General features: G+C 36.2%; 1 protein-coding gene across 3 annotated transcripts in view; it reads right to left on the bottom strand.

Moving 5' to 3' along the window:
- MDFIC (MyoD family inhibitor domain containing) overlaps nt 1-23,956 on the bottom strand; it is a 53,482-nt gene that overhangs the window by 18,215 nt on the left and 11,311 nt on the right. For all 3 annotated transcript variants that reach the window (XM_029963463.1, XM_029963462.1, XM_029963464.1), the window contains exon 3: nt 21,555-21,686. In XM_029963463.1, coding sequence (XP_029819323.1) covers nt 21,555-21,686 — 132 coding nt within the window. The remainder of the gene's footprint in view (nt 1-21,554; nt 21,687-23,956) is intronic.

Raw genomic sequence — 23,956 nt, 5'->3', positions numbered from 1 at the left:
GCCTAATAAATCCTCAATATTTCCCTTTTATTCAGGACACTGACACCATTCTCAGATTGCTTCCTTCAACTATCATAAACTTTTTCAGACTAAACTTCATATAAATCTTAAACTTTACATGCTAGTCACAGGCGAATAGTTTAAATATGAAATGGTTCATTTTTTTTCTTGCTATTCGATTTTTTCGCTCATTGCCACTAAGATTTTCAGCAAATTGACTTGACTGCCCACATCAATCCAGGTCAAAGTAACCATGCTTGAACCTACCTTACCAAAGTGATAATTTTCTGTTGCTGGAAATAAAGAGAGGGCTGGGGGAAACATTTAGGTTTTAGCCTCCCCAAAGATTTTACAGGGAAGACAAAGATCAAAGATTGTTCACTTCCTTTACCAGCAGTAACTGCTCACAAACCTCCAAGTCAACAGAGCACAACACTATCTGATACCTGAACAATTAATTATTGCCCAAAGACTTTTTTATTGACAATGCTGAAAATGCTTCTTCAAAGCTTCTTCTGACAATGCTTCAATTTTGCATTAGTGTTTGCAAAATCTACAAACAGAAGCATAAGCAAGGCACTTTCTTCACTTTGAAATTCAATTTGTAGTATATATTTGGTTAACTTCTCCAGACTTATATAAAGGTTCCTAAACAAATTTTTAGGGAGTTTTTCCCTATCTGTATAAATATCATTAAAAACATAGATTTTTGTAGATTCCCTTTCCATGTATGTGCAAAATTAATTTTGTTAAAAATCAAGTAATTCCTTCCATTTTAAAAATAGGCAATGGAGACCTAACCACAGTCAAAAATATCTGTCAATATTAGAAATCAAAATGCAATGTTTATGTCCATAGCACCCCGGAAGTTTATTTTCATTATCCCACTTAAATTTAATTGCATAATTAAGGAACTGTGTTTTTCATGGTCCATGTAATGATGTTTCCTCAGTCTGCACTGCCTATGATCTCCAAGTGTGAAGTGGTGCAATTGCATCAATCAAGTAGAATTACTGGGGAGGGGTTAACCTTCCTCAATAAACAAAAGCTATTCTAAACTATTCTAAAGAACTATTCTAAAATTCTCTGTGTCTGATGCCAGTTTCTAAAACTGACAGTTATGACTTTTTCCAAGCCAGCTAAATTGGTGGTGGCAGCTTACAATTGTTTGTGTATTTTTGGGTCTTTGCTATGATACAATAACTTGACAAATTATCCAAAATTCAATCTGCAAAATTAGGTGTGTTTCTGTCAAACTGTGGGTGAATGAAAAGTCCTGGAAAATCTAAACAGTTATGGTTTTGATTTTATTATTATTTTTACTAAGGGTTTGGAGTTTTCTATGTTTTTTTAATTTTAATTTTTTATTAACTTATCCTGTTCCCAAAGTACTCGAGTCTTCTAGCATTAACATACAACTTTTTAGCTGACTGGCTTTACACTATTCAAATGTTATATGCAGGTCAAATCAAAATGGAATAAAACCCCAAATGGATTAGTTATCTCAATTTAAATTTATTTTAACTTTATTGATAATTTTGCACTAGGGAGACTTGAATATTATGGTTAAAACACACTTGAAACCAATTAGGAACCATATGACCGCATTCTAGCATAAAGAACAAAAGCAATTGACAGTTCTGAGATTAAACCACAACCACCTCAGTTTAAAACAGAAATATTTTTACCTTATTTTTTAAAGGTTGTGTATATCTTAAAAAAAAAAAAAGGTGTAATATGAGGAACGACACAATGCTTCTTAAAACACAGTGATACCCAGGGACTCTCACTCTCTCTTTAATGATCCACTGCTCTCATTCAGCTGTCTTTCTTTTTTCAAATCTTTACATATGTGACAGCTCTCAAAAGTAGACCATAGACCATCTGGCATTTTCCGAGGTGTAACTTGTGCAAATTCAGCTCTACTGGGAACACAATGCTATCTTCTGCCTGCGTTATAAAAGATACAATAGAATGTAGAACTTATGAGTTGTTTTGAATTATTCATTTTTTGCCTGTATATTCAAGAAATTTTACAAACTCTGCATTTTGTACTACATAATCACATGCGTTAAAGGTACAAAGAAACTTTTTGACACCTCTTTTCTACAGAAAGATGGCATTTTGTTTGATATCTGAACATTCAGCACCTGTTATATCATTCTAAACAGACCGTGCGCTGCTACAAAAGATCCCATTTTACACTCTATGTATGAGCAAAAATTTTATTCTTGATATTCAGTAACTAATGCAATACACATCAAAATTTCAAATATGTGTTGGATGAACACTCAGCATCTTCAAATCAGGATGGGACTGGTCACTTACTGTATGCTAAAGATTTAAGAAAAAATCATTCCTCAGACAACACAGAAAAATTGTCATTTCAAATATCCACAATGAGTAGTTTTAAAATGTCTTAGGAAATACTGTGCTTTTCAGGTTAATATGTTTTTAATCTTTAGCAAAACCAGTTGTCGTGGTTTGAGTCAATATTTTATACAGTGCTAACACTAGTGGATTTTCAATAAGAATGATAAATATTAGATTAATGATTCAATAGACTGAAGCTTTTTTGATAGAAAACTAGCAGATAATGTAGGTAATAATAACTGTACAGGAATCTGCTGCCTGTGGAAAAGTAATAAAAAGGCAATATATTGCTATGGCATATAATCTATTAGTGTGTTTCATGGTTTCCTTGTCATTGGTTTCCTTGCAAAGTGGGTCTTAATACAATAACTTCTGCTGTTATTTAACTAACTTTACATAACAATTTAATTGTAAGGTTACTATTTGGTGAATATGAGTAGTAAACATGTATTATGATTTTGATGGTTTTGAAGTAACTATGCACGTTCTCTTTCAGACTGTAAAACCCTTAGCACACTTTAAATGAATATGCACATATACATGCACCCTGACCATACATTGTTTTTACACCTTGCAAAGTACCAGCTAAGAGAAAAATCCAGATGCACCCATTTAACAGAAAAGGTATGTCTACAGAGGGAAACTCTGAACCAAAAGAGGACAGTCTAAGCTATCATTAAGGATTTTAGACAAAACACAAAAACAAACATACACTGAATGCAGACTCCTCTGAGTCAATGTGAATCAAAAGAAAACATCAGGAGGGAGAAAAGAATTGAGACAGCTAATTAGTAGCCTAATCACATCAAAAGCAATTCCAAGGCAGCTGATACAGATACCCGTGGAGTTTGCTAGGCCGGCCAATGAGCCTGATAGGAAAAATACTTTCCAGTTTACAGCCTGGGTTATCTGGCTACACACCCAGAGAGGTAAGAATGCTGTTTACCTTTGTCTATGGCACAATAGTTTATGATAACAAAGGCCTGTACAGAATCAATATTTTTGCAGGTGAACGAGGGAGGAATAAAATGTTCAACTCCTGGGTGTAAAAATTCTATTACTGAAAAAATACAACATATCATTTCACTTGTCAATATTCTCAACAGTTCTCTGCTCCCAAAACAGCTGCGAAACCAATAAAAGGATGATCTCCTTTTTGGAAATACAGAGGTCCTGATTGAGTCCATTAAAACTTAAAGCCAAGACCTACATGATAATTCGAGCTGGAAAAACTGTTTGATCTCAGTGGTAGCTGCTCCTACTCCCTCTGCATGGATCACACGGGAATAGACCATATGTAATGGACGTAAGATTCAGACCTCTGTTTTTTATCAGTGCTTCTTTGTAACACCAACCCAAGCTTAAGGCAAAAAATAAAGCAGACGATAGATAGTCAAGAATTGCACAGTAAAACCAGGGGCTGCCTGGATTCTAGAGTAAAATTAAGGTGATTCTAAATTGCTTCTGGAAAAGACATAAATTCTTGAGATATAAAAGTCAACATTTTCAACCGACTAGCAAAAAATCTTACCTGTTCAAAAATATTACATATTGTATGAATTATACACTCAATAGATATAAAATTTCAGTGAAGCTGGGAGAACTCAAGTATCTCAATCCCTCTCCATCCCCACTTCTCTAACTAAAATCCTGACTAGTCTCTACACAATCTTCAAACCACATCAATAGTTTTCTCTGCCTAGCTATCCAGAATATTAACATTCAGATTACAAGATGTACCTCTGAGTCAACCTGTGAAGTAGCTTTTGTCAGCAATTATTTTTGAATATTTTCTGGGACATAAATAGCATATACTGCAGCTACCATATCACAGAAGGCATACATTAACTAAATAACAAGGTACCATCAAGGCACAATCTATCTTTTAAAATCATTTTTTTACACTGAATTTTTTATACCATGCTGACTTTACAAGGAAAACAAAGTACCAACTAACAGCATCAGCCACCTTTTTAGAATTGCTTCTTGCAAGATGTGAGGACATCTTCAAAATGAATATAACATATTATTATGAAACAAGATGCCCTTTGTAATGAAAATACTGTAGTAAAATTGCTGGTATGAGTTTTACAGGACCCACACTGAGAACACTTTGTTAAAGTACGTCTGAGAACACATCCAGGGAACACCTGGTATAACAGCAATGAGGCTGATAGAAGACAAAGGGAAAAGACATTTTATCCCATTAGCTCCCAGTTGGTGAAGGGTGGACAAGAATGGCAAACACGTGTGCATGCATGTTTATGGGTTGAGAAGGCAACACAAGTGCACAAGAAGGTGCCAAAAGTACTCTTAAATGTGTGCAAAGACACCAAAGCCTTCCTTTGGAAGCACTGCAGGACCTTACACACTGTTTGAATGGTTGCAGGAATTATATAAAGATGTCTTTGACATACTCAGGAAGATCCAGTTACCACAGGGAAGCATGAAAAGGGCTGGTAGCCAGAGGTTTACAAAGGTGATAGATATTCCCACTGAAAATATGGAGTGAGTTTGTCTATTTACAAATCCTCTTTCCTGATGTGATTTTGCAAAATGAATAAATGCCTGCTGATTTTCTTTAATGATAGCAACGGCAAATTTTTAATCTTTGTTAAACTGAGTAAATCCCTAATATTTTTAGTTACCTATCTTGTAACAGTTATCTCAGAATCGAAATATCCTTTGGCTTCTAATTACCATTAGATTGTCAGTAAATTCTCCTTCTTTATCATACAGATATCTTGCTGTTATCAACAATGCTTTTTCTGAGACTGCAAATACTGGCATCTATGATAAACTTTGCAGATGATCTGGAAATTCTTGGTAGATCATAATAGAATTAGAAATAAAGATAATTCACATAATGCAATGATTGTGAAGCTACACCTACGTAAAGTAGAATATAGTTCTTACTGTAGCATAGAGTTTGTCACTTCTTGAGAACAAACAGCAGGAATTCACCACAAAAAAATACAAGAGCCAAACACAAACCAGGGCATTATAGGTAACAAACACCCACAAACTTGGGGAATAAATTTCTCTATAAAGCTGTGTTCAGAAGTGGGAAATTTTACTGCAAGCTTTCCACTTGCAACATTTATCTATCTGTTTTTCTTCTCATACATTCTGCTAGGACTGGAAAAGAATTGCACTGTATTTGTTCTTACGTTTCATAGCATTACAACTATATATGGCAGTGGTAAAAGTTTCACAGATGTGGAATCGCAGGTTTACTCATGGTCACCATTCCAACACTCCTAGGGCATGTTTATGGTGTTTAGCATATTCATTACTACTGCAGCTAGTTTGTTGTTTGTGGGGTTTTGTTGGGGTTTTGACTTATTTAATTTTTTTTAATTAAAGGTGAAATGCTTAGTTATTTTGTTACATATTTTCTACATAAGTAATTTATTAAGAGGAATCAATCTAATTGAGAGGGTTTTTGTCTGTTGTTAAATCTTGCTTTATAATGCACAGTGGCTTGTAGAAACTGAATCTGAGAACAAAATAATCAATTAATTAAGAATCAGAGAATTAGCTTTTTGTTAATTCTTAAAGTGATGAAACACTTTAATTCTTAAAGTTTCTCCAACACAAATAATCAGTAATTTCATAAATGTGAAGACAGTCCCTGAAACGATATGGGAAATAAGGGGTGCAAACCCAATACAATCCCATCTGATTGAGGAACAGAAAGCTTTGCTTCTGGAGCTTCAATTTTAAAAGGAAGGTTAATTAACCACTAGACACACACACACAAAAAAAAGGTAATCCAAGCTGTTGGCATGACATTACAGTAGTTATGCAATTAGTACCTACTACAACATGTAGTTATGCCACTGTACAAAGACACCCTGGTATCCCATGGAATTTAAGACATTAAGTCAAATATTTGAAACAGTTTTGATGCCCCTCACCATCATGCTACTTGTTCCCAAATCAAATAATAAACATCAAAGAGAAGGTACAAACAACAGGATATCACTTGCTGGATATTGCCTCATAAGCAGCACAGCAGGATGTACCAGACAGGAGAGATAACCTCAATGTCATTAACAGCCATAACTTGAGAAAGTACACAAACAGGTCCTTTTGCCTACAGCATCTCTTGCTCCCTTCCTCAAAACCCCAGCAACCACTGACAAACTAGACACTGTTTCACTACAGGAAAGAATGTGGGATGGTGAGGCAAACAGCTTCTCAAGGCTAGCCTATTCACCATTTGCCTCTGAGTGAAAAAATATACAGAGGTCAGGTTTATTTTCTACTGAACATATATACTGAGTTTTCAGATGTCAAGATTACAATGCTCAGCTAAACTCATACAAAAATGCATATAAACTGGCTGTGGTTTTAAAAAGAACATGAAGGCAAATGCTTGGAATGAGCAATTCCCTTTATGTTCACTGCTCCCTTGATTTCTAGTCCTCAGCTCAAGTAAGTAACAGAATTTCAGAAGATCCCAAAAACTGTTCCATTTCAAGTGTGACCACCTGCTCTCAGTGCACTATCTTTTGTAATCTCTTTAACTGTAAGTAATACCCAATGTTACTATTAACAATACTAACTAGATGCAGAAATCAAAAATAGAAATAAAGACATGACAGCAACAAAGAGAGAATATAAAAAGGTAGCAGGAAAACACAGAACATTAGTACAAAACAAGAAACAGATACATTGATAACTGAGTTTCTGATTCCATTGCTGCACTTATTTTCTCTCTGATATTCTTTCTTGCAATCTATAGCTGATGCTAAGTTTGCATCAGCTGATAGCAAGTTCCAAAAAACCAAAGAAAGAAAGAAAGCAAGCACAGTGGCAAGGAAAATGGAACAGGAGAAGCAAATGGACAGTAACTATGAGGAACAGTCTAAAACTCAGGATTTTACATTATTAAAAGAATAGTACCGCAAAAACATCAAAAGAAAAAAGAGCAGACAGCAACCACCCAGAAAAAGACAGCACTGGAAGGGAAGGAAACAAAGGGAAAAATACATAGTGAGCTGAGTCACTTCAGTCTATGAGGGCACAAAAGAGTATAGAAGAAGAAACAAAAAAATCGCAAGTAAAATCCCACTAGATCTGAAGTATTTGCTACAAATTTTATAAGTAAGAAAAGAATTAAATGATAAATCATTAGTTGATAAGCAGTGAAATAAAACAAAGATAAACACGTCATGCTTATATCGTGATCTAGTGCTGAAGCAATAGCTCCCCTTCTGCTTGAGGTCAGAAAGGCTCCTGGAGCCCAGGCTAAAAATCAGTCACATTCAGCAATAGCAGTATAATGGAAAATGAAAATTCTGTGTTAGAAAGCAGGGTGAGGACTTGAGGTCCACACCAACAACTCTTCATGACCTGACTTTTCATTACTACTGACTGCATAGTTTATAGAGTGATTGTCAGTAGGAGAAAAAAGATGTGGAAACATAGTAAAGAGAACAGCAAGTGTCCATCCGTTTCCTGATCCTGAAAAAGCAAAGTATGAGGAGAAATAAAAGCAGCATGTATCTGCACAGATAACATTAAACACATTGAGAAGGGTTAGTCTCTGATATGGATGTCCTTCAGCTACAGGAATTCTCTCATGGCAAGCAGATCTAGCAGATAGGCACAGGACCCTCCTCACCAATCTGCGTGGCTGCTATGACCGCGGGCAGGATGAGTGGGGATTCCCCATCCCAAAGAACTCCAGGAACCCCAGATTTTGAGTCACACACAGAAAGTCCAGGCAGAGCTACTGTCACCAAAGCTGTCTCTTGGGCTGGTCTATGCTACTAGCTCAAGGCATCAGGATGACCTAGAAACAAGAGCTCTTTTTCCTCTTTTGAACTAACTGTTTTGGTGTGCCTTGAAGTGATATGGCACAATCTAATCCAAAATCACAGAATCACAGAATATGCTGAGTTGGAAGGGATCCACAAGGATCGAGTCCAACTCCTGGCCCTGCACTGGACCATTCCCAAGAATGTCCTGAAAGTGTTGTTCAAATGCTTCTTGAACTCTGTCAAGCTTGATGCTATGACCACTTCCCTGGGGAGTCTGTTCCAGCACCCAAATACCCTCTGGGTGAAGAACCTCCTTCTAATATCTAAACTAAATCTTCCTTGACACAATTTCAGGCGATTCCCTCAGGTCCTGTCATTGGTCACCCCAAAGAAGAAATCAGTGTCTGCCCCTCCTCTTCTCCTCATGAGGAAGTTGTAGACTGCAATGAGTCTCCCCTTGGTCTCCTCTTCTCCAGGCTGAACAGACCAAATGACCTCAGTTGCTCCTTATACAGCTTCCCCTCAAGGCCCTTCACCATCTTCCTTGCTCTCCTTTGGACACTCTATAAGAGCTTAATATATTTTTTATGTTGTGGTGCCCAAAACTGCGCACAATATTCAAGGTGAGGCTGCACCAGTGCAGAGCAGGACAATCACCTCCCTCGACCGGCTGGTGATGCTTTGTCTGATGCCACCCAGGACATGGTTGGCCCTCCTGTCTCCCAGGGCACTGACGACTCAACTTCAACTTGCCATCCACCAGGACCCCCAGGGCCCTTTGTGTGGCACTGCTTTCCAGCATCTCATTCCCCAGTCTGTGCAAACCCCCATGCCAGGTGCAGAATCTGGGATGAACTTGTTGAACTTCACACGGTTGGTGATTGCCCAGTCCTCTGATTTGTTGAGGTCTCTCTGCAGGGCCTCCCTGCCTTTGAGGGAGTCAACAGCTCCTCCCAGTTTTGTATCATCTGCAAACTTGTTTAGGATCCCTTCTAGTCCTGTGTCCAAGTCATTTATGAAGATGTTGAAGAGCACAGGGCCCAAGATGGAGCCCTGAGGAACCCCACTAGTGACAGGTCACCAGTCTGGTTACCCCATTCACGATTACCCTCTGTGCTCGACCTGTGAACCAACTGCTTACCCACCACATAATGTATTTGTCCAGAAGGATACTTTGAGAGACAGTATTGAAAACTGTACTGAAATCTAAAAAGATTACATCAACTGGCTTCTCTTGATCAAAATGGTTTTTTGCAAGCTGTACAAACAAGATTCTTGAGAAAACAGAGTCCTTGAAAAACCTAAATTCTCTTTTTTCTTCCCTAGATTCAAAACCGCAAGCAACCAGGGACTAAAGCCTGCATTTCTGTATCACAGCTCATTGCCTTTTCCCTTCCCCACTCCACAGGCAGTTTAACTTTGTTTTACTGAAGAATGCTAGTTTTGTATGCTAAAGGGAAAGGCAGTGGAATATATCAGAATATAAACTTCAACAAAGAGATTTGTGTGCTAAATTCCAAACTGAAGGCACTTAGCATGCAATCACTGTCATCAATATTTAGCACAAAGGCAAATGTTTTTTACTTCACTGCTTATTTACTGTATTATACCAAAATGATCTAGGAAGACCTCTTTCTGACTCAGCTGGAAAAACCCACTCATCCTGTGTTTTCATACACAACCTCCATTACATGAATTCAATATAGTAAGAAGAAAAAAAAAAGGCTAAATGAGCTTTTTCTGCTGCTCACAGGCATATCCCTTCAAGCAGCGCAGAAGTCAGACTGCTGACAGTGCCTGGGGAAGACCAAACTTCCTGTAGTAATGATGCACTCAGTTTCCTGAAAGGAAGCAAAGCAGAAGCTCAAACAATTCACAAGAAAGCTCTGATATCTGAGCCACACAGTTACAAATCTGTCCTGCTAGAAAAATAGTGTCACATCAGTGACCAACAGCTACAAGCACAAAAATTCAGAGAAACAAATGCATTAATGCAAAGAAGAAAGCATCAGATTAGCTGAAGTAACAGATAAATTGTCTTAATGGAATGAAATCACCTGTAAAACATTTTTCTTTCATTCCACAACTGAGTGAAGAATTCTGATTCTTCACTCTGTTCATGAAGATACAATTCTCTATGAAATTGTTGCGTCTAAATGATATTAACATAGTAGAGGCCAGTAGCATCTGCAAGTCCTTATAACTGCAGAAGTGACTGAATACTAGTTTTTAGTGAAATACTAGTTTTTATCTCTAACATCCAGATGGGAGCTATTTTTACTTCAATATGTTTGAAAGCATTCAGCACTACACCTGAAATAATTTCCAGTCTCTATTAAAAATATTAAAAATATTTCTTTCAACTTATAAAACTATGTAATTTGACCCACTGAAGTTTATTTAATTAACCCTTTTTTAAAAAATACCTCTAAGTGGCATTTAAATTTGAATAAAGCCCATGCTTGGAATTCTGGATTCAACAAGGATCTTTTTTTTTAATGAAAATCTTTTCTTTTGTCTTATTTAGAAAACATACTTCCCTTTATTCACAGAAAAAAAGAAAATCTTTTTGCACATTAATCACAATTTACTTTTAATGGAGTGCAGATACAGCAATGAAATCTGTGCTATGTCGGTATTATTCACAACACTGAAAAATGTCCATTTATACATTTAAAAACATTTTCTTACAAGGCTTTGCAATAAGCTGAAGGATTTCACAGAAAAGAAACAGCATTTTAAGTGAAAGTGTTAGAATTTAGATACTTTTCTTTTGTCCTTTTGCAATTCTACAGCTTTAAAAAGTCACAGCTGAGTCGGCAAGCTTCTCTTACCCAAAAAGATCCAAAATACAGCAGCAACCTTATAGCGAAGACAGCAACTACATCAAACGCAAACAACCTTCCTTTGCTGCTTACACAAGCCTTCAGCCCCACAAAAGCATTCGTGGCATCATCAGCAACAGCAGCCGCTTGACCAGGCTGGTGATGGGTGAGCCAAACTGCTGCCTCCATCCCTCTGTGCTGTGCAGATGTTCTCTGCTTGGGAAACATCTCAGCCTCACTTCGTGCATTTCTCAGCACCAAACAAAAAAGTTTAGGAAACACTCAAGTGACTGCTACAAGGACAGAACCCCACTGTTTTCAATACTACCTTGTCCACTCTGCTGAAGTCACATCTTCCATTTTATTTGCATTGCTGCCTTTGGAGTTAATTCCAGCACCCTTTTCTTTAATGTTCCTTCAGCATAACTGGCTACATTTTATTGTGCCATAACATTTTCTTAGGCTGATGTAACTAACAACTCACAGTGGGAATGTTTCCCTACCCCCTTATATTGAATTAGTATTATGACAATTTAGCCAAAATTTCCTGTTTCTATACAGTGCAGTACTGAGAAGCCAAAATACTCAAAAATCATCAATATTTTATTTTTAAATACATCCTTTTTATTGGCATCCTCAATTTTCAGTCTTTAACTTTCCACTTTTGTTAGTAGCTACAAACTAGGACCAGGTTAATTTTTTTATTTTATGAAAATTTAAATCTCACATAATCACATGATTAGATGCCAAGTTTCATAGTGTGTAGTAAAATTTTACTCAGGTTCTTTTGCCTGAATTGCACAGAATTTTTTCCTAATGTTTAATTCACTGTTAATTCTCCAATAGTCAGAATATGTATTCTAATAAGAAGATTCATTGCTACTTACAAAACAGCTTAAATGCTGATGTTAACACAGAGATACTGAAACAGGCTTTTATACTGAAGCACTTTAAAAATATTTCCAGTCACTCTCTAAGCATAACTTTACTGTCCTTGCTTATAAATATGTCATTGTAACAGAGAAAAAAGTGGGTAAACAGAAAAAAAGGACTGTTCAAGCAAACAAATAAACAAGAGGGAAAGGGGGCACTAGAGAAAATAATGCAAACAGAAAAGAGAAATGGCTTGGAGCCAGAATTATAATAGGGATGGGTCAGTCTTTTCTGTTTTTACTTTATAAAACAAATATGGGGAAGAGGATGCAGAATAATTTATCAAAAATGGGAATAAACTTTCAGGAGTCTTCCAACTTTGACTCCACCATGATAGACACCACCCTCTACCATATCACTCATATATAACCTCTACTTTCTTCCAAAATTACTCCAAATTCTAAAGGATTTTTTTTAAATCAAAACTTTGAAGTGCCACTCCATTACAGTCATTGCGAAATGTATTTCTATCTCTAAGTTTTGAAAGCAAAGTGTATTATTCTATGGGAACCTTCCCTGTGCTACTAAACAAATCTTCTCTCCTTTTCCATAAGGACCTGTCCCACAAATATTCAACAAAATATTAATGACCTGAACTTCTTGCCCTATTTCAGCTATCCCAGCAGAGTCCCTGGTGTGGATGTGATACCGAACAAAAGCTTTTGCCAGGTTATTTTCTCTTGTTCAACGAGGGAGCACAGCACAGCAAATGAGGTCTTGCTGTTAGGCTCTTCTCATAGAGTTAGAGTAGCAGATGTTCTGTAACACACAAAGAGTCAAAACCAAATAGTAATTTACTTACAATTATGATTGAGTTTATCAATTAAATTGTGGGGAAAAGATTCCTCAGGCATAACACACTGCTATAGACAGGAATCAGAAAATCAAGTGGATGGTGAAGTAGAAAAAGTAACAGTCAAAGGAAGGGAACAAGAAGAGAAAGGGATAAAAAAAAGATACCTTCTATTAGAATTCCTCCTTTAAAATGAAGGCTGTAATGAAGACTGTTACGAAACATGTATAAGATCCTTATAACTACTTCAGATGCATTAATGTACACTGCTAGTTACTTCACAGTGATTAGTGTTTAGTCCCACTGAAAGATCTATTACTGTACAAAAATATTTATCAATACTGATTTTACATTATAAATATGATAGTGACCATTATCACTAAAAACTCATCACACAGTAAAAAGAATATCTCTCGAGGTAGGGAAAAACTTCACAAAGTCATAGTTACAAAGTAAGCTGGGAAATACTAAATGAAATGGTGTCATTTGATAAAATCACCCATAAGAAAACTAGATGTGTGTTACCCAAAGTTAGCTGTGCATCCTACCTCATCATCCAAATATTTTTCTATATCATCTCTGTGAAAAACTGAGTTCGATCCTTCAGATAAACCTTCAGGTTCATCCCAAATCTCCTCACCAAAACTTAGTTTCCTTCATTTTGAAATTCAAGCAAAAAGAGTATTCTTCACTGATCTGTATTTCTGAATTGTACAGACCTAGAAGTTATTCATTCTGGTTTGACACTGCTGTTATGACCAATTCTGGTCAGCATAACAATCTTTCACTGCTTTTCTGTCAAAACGTGAATTTTATTTCATCTTACAACTTAGAGAATACAGTTAAAATATGCACCTGCCCTAATAAAGAAAGGAGATGGGAAAGGTAGATGCCTTCTAATGGGCTAAGAGATTTGATTTTTGAAGATCTATTTCAGAGCTACCCATACTTTAAGGGAGGCTCGCCCCTGCTCAACCAAGGAACTGGCAAAAGGTTTATGCGTCTGTCAGTGGCAAAATTTTGCCCTGAAGGTCAAATCTGACTCACAGGCCACTTTTTTTATAGGTTTGCCTAACTGTTTGCTCTACTTGACTTGTCTCAAAAGCAAACTTCATAACATTTTATGCAAACATTATACAATCTAAAGTCTGAGCTACAAATCAATAAAGTTCACTTAAGTTTGAGGAAGCTCTGCAACAGGAAATAGTCTCTTAGTTGAGATTCTGCTGTAATTAACATTAGCATTGCCAAATTTTCTCTAAACAAGTGTCATAATATTTATAGTTCAAAGTGAAAACACGATAATTGAGATACTGCACAGAACTCGAGGGAAGGAGGTTTAAAAGTAAAATTTAAGACTCTAAAATTCATGAGCCCAGACATAAACTCAGAATTTCAAAGTTCTTGTGTTAGAATGGCACAGGTTTGAGGTTTATAATGACAAAGTTGAAGAGCAGTCTTCATACATGTTTCTCACATGCCAGAGCACTACAGTTAATTTAAAAATAGTTAAGGCTCAGGTGGCAAAAAATTCACCATTCTCTTAAATATGTCTGGAGGCCTACCTCAACAGTAAAATGATTTAACAAAACCAGTATTAGAAATAGCCTGAGTGACCACAGCTGTTTGACATTTCAATGTTTTTCAAAAGGCTTCTCTGGGTTTGGATCATGAAGAATTTTTTAAGGGAAAACAGAAAACCACCAACACAACAACACACAAATAGGTCAGAGGCTCCTGTTGTTCCTTGTCTTTTATAAAAATATTTTCAGGGAAAGGTACTTGTGGGTACTTTTGCACTAGAGAAATTGCCAGAACGCAGAAGAAGTAAACAGTATTCAGACCTTTCTTTCCTCTGCATAGCTATATAAAGAAGAAAAATGTTTAACCATGATTACTTAGCTAAGGCTTCTGCTGTGACCATGAGTCCCTCTTCATCTTTCACTTTTTTATCAGTAAATTTAAAAAATCATAATATTAAAAACTATTTTGATTCTTAAAATTTTGAAGAATTCATTTAATTATTTTGATGTACACACAGCACACAGTACTACTTTTCAGCTTCATAAACTTACTCCAAGCTTTTCACAAGCATGACTACGAATACAAAATTAAATCTAAAAAGAGAAAAAGAGAACTTTTGCCATGGTTTAAGTTCAACATTTTTGCCAGTAGACAGGTTCATAAAAGTACAACTTGCATGATGATACTTTCATACACTTTGTAATTTTGTGTTTTCTTTGCTAAATATGGCTAACTGAATACCATTTGTACTGAAAATAAGAGCATAAAACCACACTGACTCATTGGTTTCTATCTTATTTTTCACATAGAACGCAGTCAAGAATTTTATTACTCTTCCTCTTTAAGGAATTACTACGAGCATATTGTACTTTTTCCCCTTATACATGGAACTAATCAGGAAACACTATTCTTTCCCATCCAGGCATAAGAGCACATTAATTCTTATGACAGTACCAATACAATAAAGAAAAATATTCTGAAATTAGGATACAATTTACTTCAGGCCCCAATACAGCAAGCATAGTAACCTCGACGTTACTAAAGAATTTCACCTTTGTCTTGTAGTGATGATTACCGCCATCCAAACTTCCCCAGCCTCAGACCATAAATTCAGATGACAGTTTGAGAGTCACAAGTAAGGTAAAACTGAAAACAAAAGGCTCCAGGAAATTCTGGCTACTAGTGATATGCAGAATACATGTGTCTATCTTTTGGTCATCTGGAGCAGGTTAAAGTTCTCATTGAAGTTTAACTACTGTTCTGTAAATGGACCAACAATAGTAATAAGTTTATTTCTCTACATGGAGTCACCACAGAGTATACAAATTCCTCATCTATCTCAGTCCATCATTAACTGCATCGCTTTAGAGCATCCAACCTAAAGGTGAAGAGAAGAGGCTACACGGAAAACATCTGCATCTTAGCACCTCTCTCTATAAGTAAGGACAATTTCAGTGACACTTGGCTCATTTTACAGGTGACTTCTGTAAACACAGAATCCCACAGAATCACAGACTCAATTAGATGGGAAAAGACTTCTGAGATTATCAAGTCCAAACACCACCATGTCAACTAGATCACGGCACTAAGTGCCACATCCAGTCTTTCCTTAAACACTTCCAAGGAGAGTGACTCCACCACCTCCCTGGGCAGTCCATTTCAATGTCTTATCACCCTTTCTCTGAAGAAATTCCTCCTAATGTCTAACCTAAACCTCCCCTGGCACAGCCTGAGACTATATCCTGTTGTCATATTGCTAAGTGCCTGGGAGAAGAGGCCAACCTGGCTACAACCTCCTTTCACATGGTTGTACAGAGCGATAAGGTCACCCCTAAACTCCTCTTCTCCAGCCTAACACCAAAGACCCTGCCTTAAACTCTGAAGACTGTAACTGTAAGGGTACAACTATCTGTGAAAATCCCTCTCTACCAGAGGGTGAGTGGGTACTGGAACAGGCTCTTCAGGGAAGTGGTCACAGCACCAAGCCTGACAGAGTTCAGGAAGCCTTTGGATGATACTCTCAGGCACATGGTGTGATTCTTGGGGATGGTCCATTGCAGGTCTAAGGGTTGGTCCCTTCCAACTCAGCATATGCTGTGATATTGTGATTCTGTGAAAACGAAAACGAAATGAAAAGGCTACGGCTGTGCAACTCACCAGGCCTCTCAATAGGCATGAGAAGAGGTTTTCTGAAGACTTTTGGAACAGAAGTAGTAAAAGATTTGTCAGGCTGGGGGGAGAAACAGAAGTAACACAGGGTAGCTCTCTGCTGGGGAGAGGATTAGAAAATCTCTCTGGGGAAGGAGCTTTCAGGGATAACCTCTATTCCTCCATTACTTTGAGTAGCCAGATTCCTCAAAGATTTATCTTTTTTAAAGAAGGTTTGAAATATCAAATACTGTTTTGCTGTATGTAAGTATTGAACTGACTTAAGTTTTGTTCATTCATAGGTTCACACTTTTTTATACCTAGGTATACTTAGAACATTGTATATAAATCACTTCTTTAACTAAAAGAATGCACCTTTCAGGCTCAGCAATATATTTTGGATAATTCCTATTAATCTATTCTGCACAATTTCTGTACTCACACACTTTATTTTGCTGCAAGAAGACTGTATTTATCATAATTTCTAGCTTTGAAGAGAACCATTTATGTTATCTCTAACACTGCATTATTTTATAGACAGAATAAACAGGATCATCTGAAATCACAGTAATTGTAATATGAGCATGCCCTACAAAATAGCGAAAAAAAAATTTGGATTAATATCAAACAAAATGAACAGTTCTAACAGCAGATTATCTTCTTCTTGTTGGAAAAAAAAGTCCTAAACCCAAACAGCATAATTTAAACTACAGAAGTCACTCACTTAGCCAAATGAAGGGAATCTCCAGACCTTAAAATTACATAAATAATAAAGTAAAATGTCAACATAAAAATATAGAAAACCAAAAGAGAAAAATATCTAGGTTTATATGCAATAAAACAAAACAAAATAAAGAAGAATATAGTAAATAAAGTAGTAGGCACAAGAACATGTAAAACTGTTTGATCCCCACAAAGCTGATTGAAGCATCCCTTTCTCTGAAGAATCACACTTATGAGAGGGGTGTTCCATGGAGGAGAAAGAGGCAATTGAAGTTAGAAAATGATGGATAGCAATGACCTTTCTATCTGTAAAACATGGGCATATTTTAGGTATTTAATCTTGAGAATTGGATTATTATTAATCAATTATTCATGAAAATTTGAATCCATGGTAGATGTTTTTTGTTTTCTTAAATATCACATAGCTAAGGTTCTGCTTGAGTACTAGAAAGGAGATTAAACCCTCACAAGCAAATAGTGTTCAAGACTGGCATTTTCTTCCCTCCTAAACATTCCCTTGCCTGCATAACAGCACAAATTGATGATAACCTAGTGCCCTTTGCAAAAATTCTCCCTAAATATTCTGAAATCCATCTTTATAGCCTTTTTTTGGGAAAAAAAATCCCCAACCTCTTCCAGAGAACAAAGCAAGGCATTGTGATAATATGGAGTAGCAAAAACTGCTATGGCTTCATTCCTACAGCCACAGGTTACCCTGCTGCTGTTTTAACATATGCTCTTCCTCACTTGTCAGTGGTGAGTGATAGCAGAAGCAGAACCACCCCATTACAGGCCACCAGACCAGACAATGAAAAGAGGTGGAAGGTGTTTGCAGATATTTAAAATGCACTGCAAAAGAAGATAGCAGATGGAGCTATTCAAAAGTTCTTTTGAAAAGCAGAACCTCTACAACCTGAAATAAAATAGAAAATATATGTGTGTCTGCGAAGAGAAGGGAATAGGTCTTAATATTTTCTTGAAAAATATCTGCACCCAAAAAGATAAATTGGGGGAACTACTATGGAAATATTCTCCTTTACTCAGGTTTTAAAATTGAAAGATATGGATAGCAATGGACACCTTGTGATGAATAAAGCCAATTTAACACACCTAAACACACCAAATATTTGGCAGTTCTTCCTGTTCTCAAATACTCTATTAAAAAATATACAACTTATTTCTAGTCTAATTGAACCTCCAGACATTATATCTAGTTCTCCCTTTGTGTGCTACACTTGAAGAACTGTCTTACCAAATTTCTATTTGTTGTGGTATGCTTCTTAGGGACTACGCAAAGCCCTCTTTAGCCCCCTTTTTAACACTATACAGATTGAATTCCAGGAGGTTTTCCACAATAAGGCATGTTTTCAACTACTCCAATCATTCCTGAGATATTTGTGGTTCTCCCTTGACCCTTCTCCAACTAACACAGTATTCCAGTAACAGTTATGCAAGTACATTAACAATTAATACAGAAAGTTAATACAACTGTTTCCTGTTTATATAGCTCTTCCTTGTTTATATATCAGTATACAGTAACTTTTTGATTCGCAAGCTCTCTTCGAAAACAATTAATTTCTTGGTTGAAGCTTCCCATAAGATTAACCAGCATCTTATGAACATTTTTATTCATGGGGAAAAGGGATGCTCCAAAGGAGGTGGGGGAAAGGCTAATATGAAGGAAATCTGTAGAGGTTAAAAAGAGGGACCTTGCAAAACAGACTGAAAGGGCAGAGCAAGGTGAACGTAAAACATCTCACTGTGGAAAAACCAGGGCAGCATTTTAGTTTATTGGTGTTGCCTGGTAAACTGAGTTCACAAGTGCAAATGACAAATCATACATAATGAAGTCATTACAGGGGCTCCAACACTGGACTTCGTTGTTGGTGTGCCAATAAAACTGACTGATTAATCTAATTCCATATAATAGCAGGATAAAACAGCTGCAAACAAGGAAAATCTTGGAAATTAAATGCTGGAAACATTTATAAAGTAAAAACTAATGCTAAGACAAATGGAGTATGCATCAACTGTGGGGGCGGAAAACAATCTGTATGGGAAAAAAAGAAACTGAATCATTAGGATAGTGGTGAACAGCTGTTAATACTTCAGAGAACTGAAGTATGGCCTGTCTAATATTATTTGAAGAAAGTTTCTTTCAATATGCAATAATTTGCAAAATTTAGTCTGGTGGGGTAATAGATCTGGTTCAATCAAGAACATTCTGAGCTCCAGTACTTACTTAAAGTGAAATACCTGAGTCATAAACAAGCTTCTCCTTGCTCCACTTGTTCTAGTTTTCAAACTTTCGTTACTAGGTATATTGAGCTGTAAAACTTCTACAAACTAGAAGTATTTGTAACTGAGTCAAGCACTGTACCTCAATTTTTAAAAGTAGAACAAACTTCCACACTAATAACTCATCTATCAAAGAAAAAAAGGAAGAAAAATTTGCTTTAATTTCATCATTTTTGTTTCTTCCATGTAGAAGACTTTAAATTAAAGGTTAAAAAAATCATTAATTTGAAGAAAAGAGAGGTTTGCATCATAGCATCTAATCAAATATGAACCATAATAAAGCCTTTACTACACAATTATCAAGACTAAGTGTTTTAGAAACTTACAGCTTTCACATAAACTTACTTTTCACAAAGTCAAAGGTAAAACTACCAGTGACTCCAGGAGGAGCACAGTTGTGCACACTGCAGCAGTACCTTCCTCTGAATTTTATCCTATCTTTGCCCTTTTTCCTGTTACTTTTTTTTTTTAATTTGGCAGCAAATAACCCTCCCATCATAGAGATATAACTAAATACAATCATCAAGTTACTTTACCAGGGGTTTGCACACTCTGCGTCCATTTCTACTGTGTGTTGAAAAAACATATAATTCCCTCACATTCCCTCAGTGCAGCCACTGTAGTATGTCTTTGTGGTGAACAGATTAGAGGAAGCACAGCACCACCCTACAGTCCTTGTTCCTCTCCTCCATAGTTCAGGCATGCTGCTAACTGCTACGAAATAAATCTGCTTTCTCATGAATCTGGGAATAAGGAAGCTTCTAAAAAGAGGGAATGAGAAGGAGGCCATTCCAAAAGCACACGATGCCACACACACCTTTCCATATACTCAACATAAGTGCAAAGCAATCGCTTGTCCAGGGACAGTTAAGTCTAAAAAACTAATCTTTTGGTATTAAGTAAACTCTCAATCTGTGCAGGACAAGTTTCCCTCTTTATAGTCATTTGAGAATTAATTTTAAATTGTCAGATAAATATCTGACATGCTAAATGTAGGTTTCCTGTAAAGGATCTATGTAACTATTCAATACGTTAGGGGTATAAGTATTTATTGGGATTCATTATTTAGAAAAAAAAAGATTAACTAAGATTTTAAAAGAACTTCAAATACGAACACAAAGCTCAGGAGAAGCTGAGTGTATAGATAAGACTATAAAACAAGAAAGCAAAACACCCTCCTTCCCCCCCAAAAAACAAAACAAAACTAAAAAGAAATAGATAACTCCAGCAAAAATTCCAGTTTTGAGAACAGCAAGTTCAGAAACATGAATTTATCCCCCTGTGAACAGTGTATTCTGTGTGCAGTGTAAAGACAGACTGAAGTGTGTGATCAGACAATGACCTTAGAGAGCTGGAGCACCACTCGGCATTTAGTCCATTTGCTTTCTGAATACACCCTATAATTAGAGAACAGTTTCTCATGCTGCCCCTCCCTTTAGCAACTAATGTTCAAGCATTCACAGAATTTTAAAGCAGTTTAGCTCTGGCAGTTGACAGAAATATTTTTGCCTTAGGAGGGTGCAATTGTGAGTGAGCATTTGGACAGCATATGATCTTCAATTCAAGACAGGAAAATGGGAATAATATTGCATACATGTTTTAAAGCATTCATAACATACACTAGGACTGTGGACCTATAAGAACTAATTAAAAACCTCCACAGTTCTATAGCATAAGTCTAAAATCTTGTCTTACAGCAGTCTTCTAGTTTTGAAAGAAATAACTACTTTAGTATTCAAAACTCTTAAAAAACCTACACCTGACCAGTACTCAGTGCATCTGGAAACAACTGCTTTCATCATACTCTGCCACTTAAATATATAGCCTGGGAAATCGAGGGTGATGACACCTAGCACAGCTGCACACCACAACTCATGTCCCTGCTAATCATACTATTAATGATAAGGGAAGAATATAACATTAAGGTTTTAAAATGTAGATGCTACAGAGGTCTATACCATACAGCACCACCCGAATCACACCTTTCTTTGTACTCATTGCTTATGCATGCTGACAGGAGTCAATCTGGAAAAAAAAATTCAGTAGATGTGCATTACAGTTGCAACCCAATTGCATTTACACACATTTAACAGAGTCAACAAGCAGTATCCCATTACACTGCAAAAGCAAGCCTAAAAGGCAGTAATTTGTTCTGGAAATACTTACTTGTGATGAGGTCACCATCAGTGCGATTTCCCCAGATGGACTGCTCTTGTATCTCTGCTTGTATACTTTGGTTACTGGAAGGCTGGTTTATATCTTTATCTCCTGCCACAGTATTCTCTTGGTCAGTTTTTTCTAAGTCAGAAGAAATTTTAAGATATTAGTTTCTATATTTTTTCTCTGTGTGAGCAAAACTTATTTTTGAAAATTAAGAGAGCATAAAATATAACTTAGCATCTAATTTTGTTTCCTTAGAATTAATTTCTAATAAACTTGATTTTCAATTTGGTTTCAGGTCTACGTCAAAATAATATCTATTTAAGAAAGTCTTTTAGTCATATTGTATCTAATGGAGTAAATAATACTCAGCAGCTTTTGTAACAAGTTATGGTTGAGGGTTTTTTTATATTTAGTTATCTTCCACAAAATTTTCATATAAAATTTTTTTGCCCACATACATGTGGCTCTAGCATATAAAAACTATAAGAATTTCACAAAAGTCTGTTCCCTGTTGTTTACAATTAAACATAAGACAAATATAGTTGAAACTTCAAAACCGACTAGTACAGAAATTCAAAAAATTTCTTATAGTACAAGTATCTATTTTTCATTGAAAAAAAAACCTTTTTAAAAGCACTGATGAATAAAGTCAATATTTAGCCTATAATGAAAAGTATTTCTTCTCTCCAAGTATACACAAGATTCAGGGAAGTTTCCATAGTAAGATTATTTGAGGGATTCTTATTTTACAATATAACAGATTCTGTTGTTTTGATGATTTTGCCAGCTAACACATGCAGATCAGCATTTCCTCAAACCAAGGCAAGTGACAGTTTTCATCTTCACTGTCATTAATGTTTTAATAACCAAATTCACACACATAGATCCTTTTGTTCTCGATTGCTACAGATTGTTCCTGCCGGCATTCAAGGAAACATTTTCAAATCTGGAATTACTTTGTTCATTATTCACAGCAACAGATTATCAGCTTATATCACTTACTCATGGGACCTGTAAAACATTAAATATTTTCAGTCTCATGTATTTTTTTTTAGTATATTTACAGTAAATTTAAATGAGCAACTGTTGAGAAGCCTGTGAACTCTATTTATTTGTTTCAAACAAGAACATGTTTATAAACCCCTTCTCACAATGTAATGATATCATATTCTGTAGTAAAGCAACTATTCCAGTCCTGAGACACAGAAAAATCATTTATGGCTACTGTGACATAGTAAAGGTTAGTTTCTTCATGTAACCCACAGCAGTTTGATTTCAAATTCTAACTTTCTGCCTTTGTTATCCACCCTATTAGCTGAGGCACTGGACATCACTCAAAATAATATATGCTATCTGGTATGTATAGTAGCATGTGCCTTCAAGCACTGCTGCTGGCCTTCCACCTATGAAGTGTCTGACCCAGCTACCTCCATCGTACTTCTCCCTCAACCACCGTTTCTTCAACAACTTACCAATATTTCCTCACACCCATCCTGAGAGGAACTGTTTCACTGGGATTGGCATAGTTATTGAAATTATTGGGAAGATATTGCTTGACTTCAATGAGTTTTGCCCTTGCCCTGATGACTTAATCTCACTGAGATACTCATCCTAGTCCTATTAACAAAAACAAAACCAAAAAAAGCCTAGTTTTTCAACCCCTTTGACACACATCAGATACGAATTATTTCTACCTGCTGTCTATCAAATACAAATGTGACTGTATTGAAGTATGATGATTTTACTTTGTGAAGATAAGTACTAGGTGCAAATGTATTTCAAAAGTGTTTGAAAAGTGCTCTGAAATAGACCGAATAATAAATAAGTAGTGTCCTGGACAGAGCTGGTTTAAAAGCACTCTGCTTTCCAAAAACACTAAGCTTAAATGAGCTCTTTTAAGAGATTTTGCTCCTAAATTACTTCACTGCAGTAGTGACACCAAAATTACAATATGCACCCAGCAGTGTTAGTACAGAATTGCAGAGTTACTGTATACAATTCTCTTGTATAGGATGCAACTTTGCAGAGCCCTGTTATTTCATGTAGTAAACAATGAATGGCTCTAAGGAAACAATAATGTTAATAATATGGGGCCCTCGGTGTTCTAGATTACAGTTTTATCTAAGAAATCTGAAAAGGAGTGCAGAATACAATCTGTCGTCATTATTCATATGAATTTAGTTTTCATCCTTTTGCTTATTTTCAGTTCAGTATTTTTTCTCCCCCCCTTTTTTTTTTACTGTGTAGGTTGTATCTGTATTTTTCATGTGCTCTTTTATTATTCTAGCTGGATACAGTAAATGGCCAGTCAAAACCATGTAAACTATATTAGCAGTTAACAAGAAAGAAGTAAGAGGAACTATTGAAAAGTTGTGTTTTTTAAAAAGAAACAATGGAGCAATTAA

Source organism: Manacus vitellinus, unplaced genomic scaffold (assembly GCF_001715985.3).
Source record: "Manacus vitellinus isolate BGI_N305 unplaced genomic scaffold, ASM171598v3 scaffold_5_pilon, whole genome shotgun sequence".
Lineage (NCBI taxonomy): Eukaryota > Metazoa > Chordata > Aves > Passeriformes > Pipridae > Manacus > Manacus vitellinus.
This window is presented reverse-complemented; position numbering and strand designations above follow the sequence as displayed.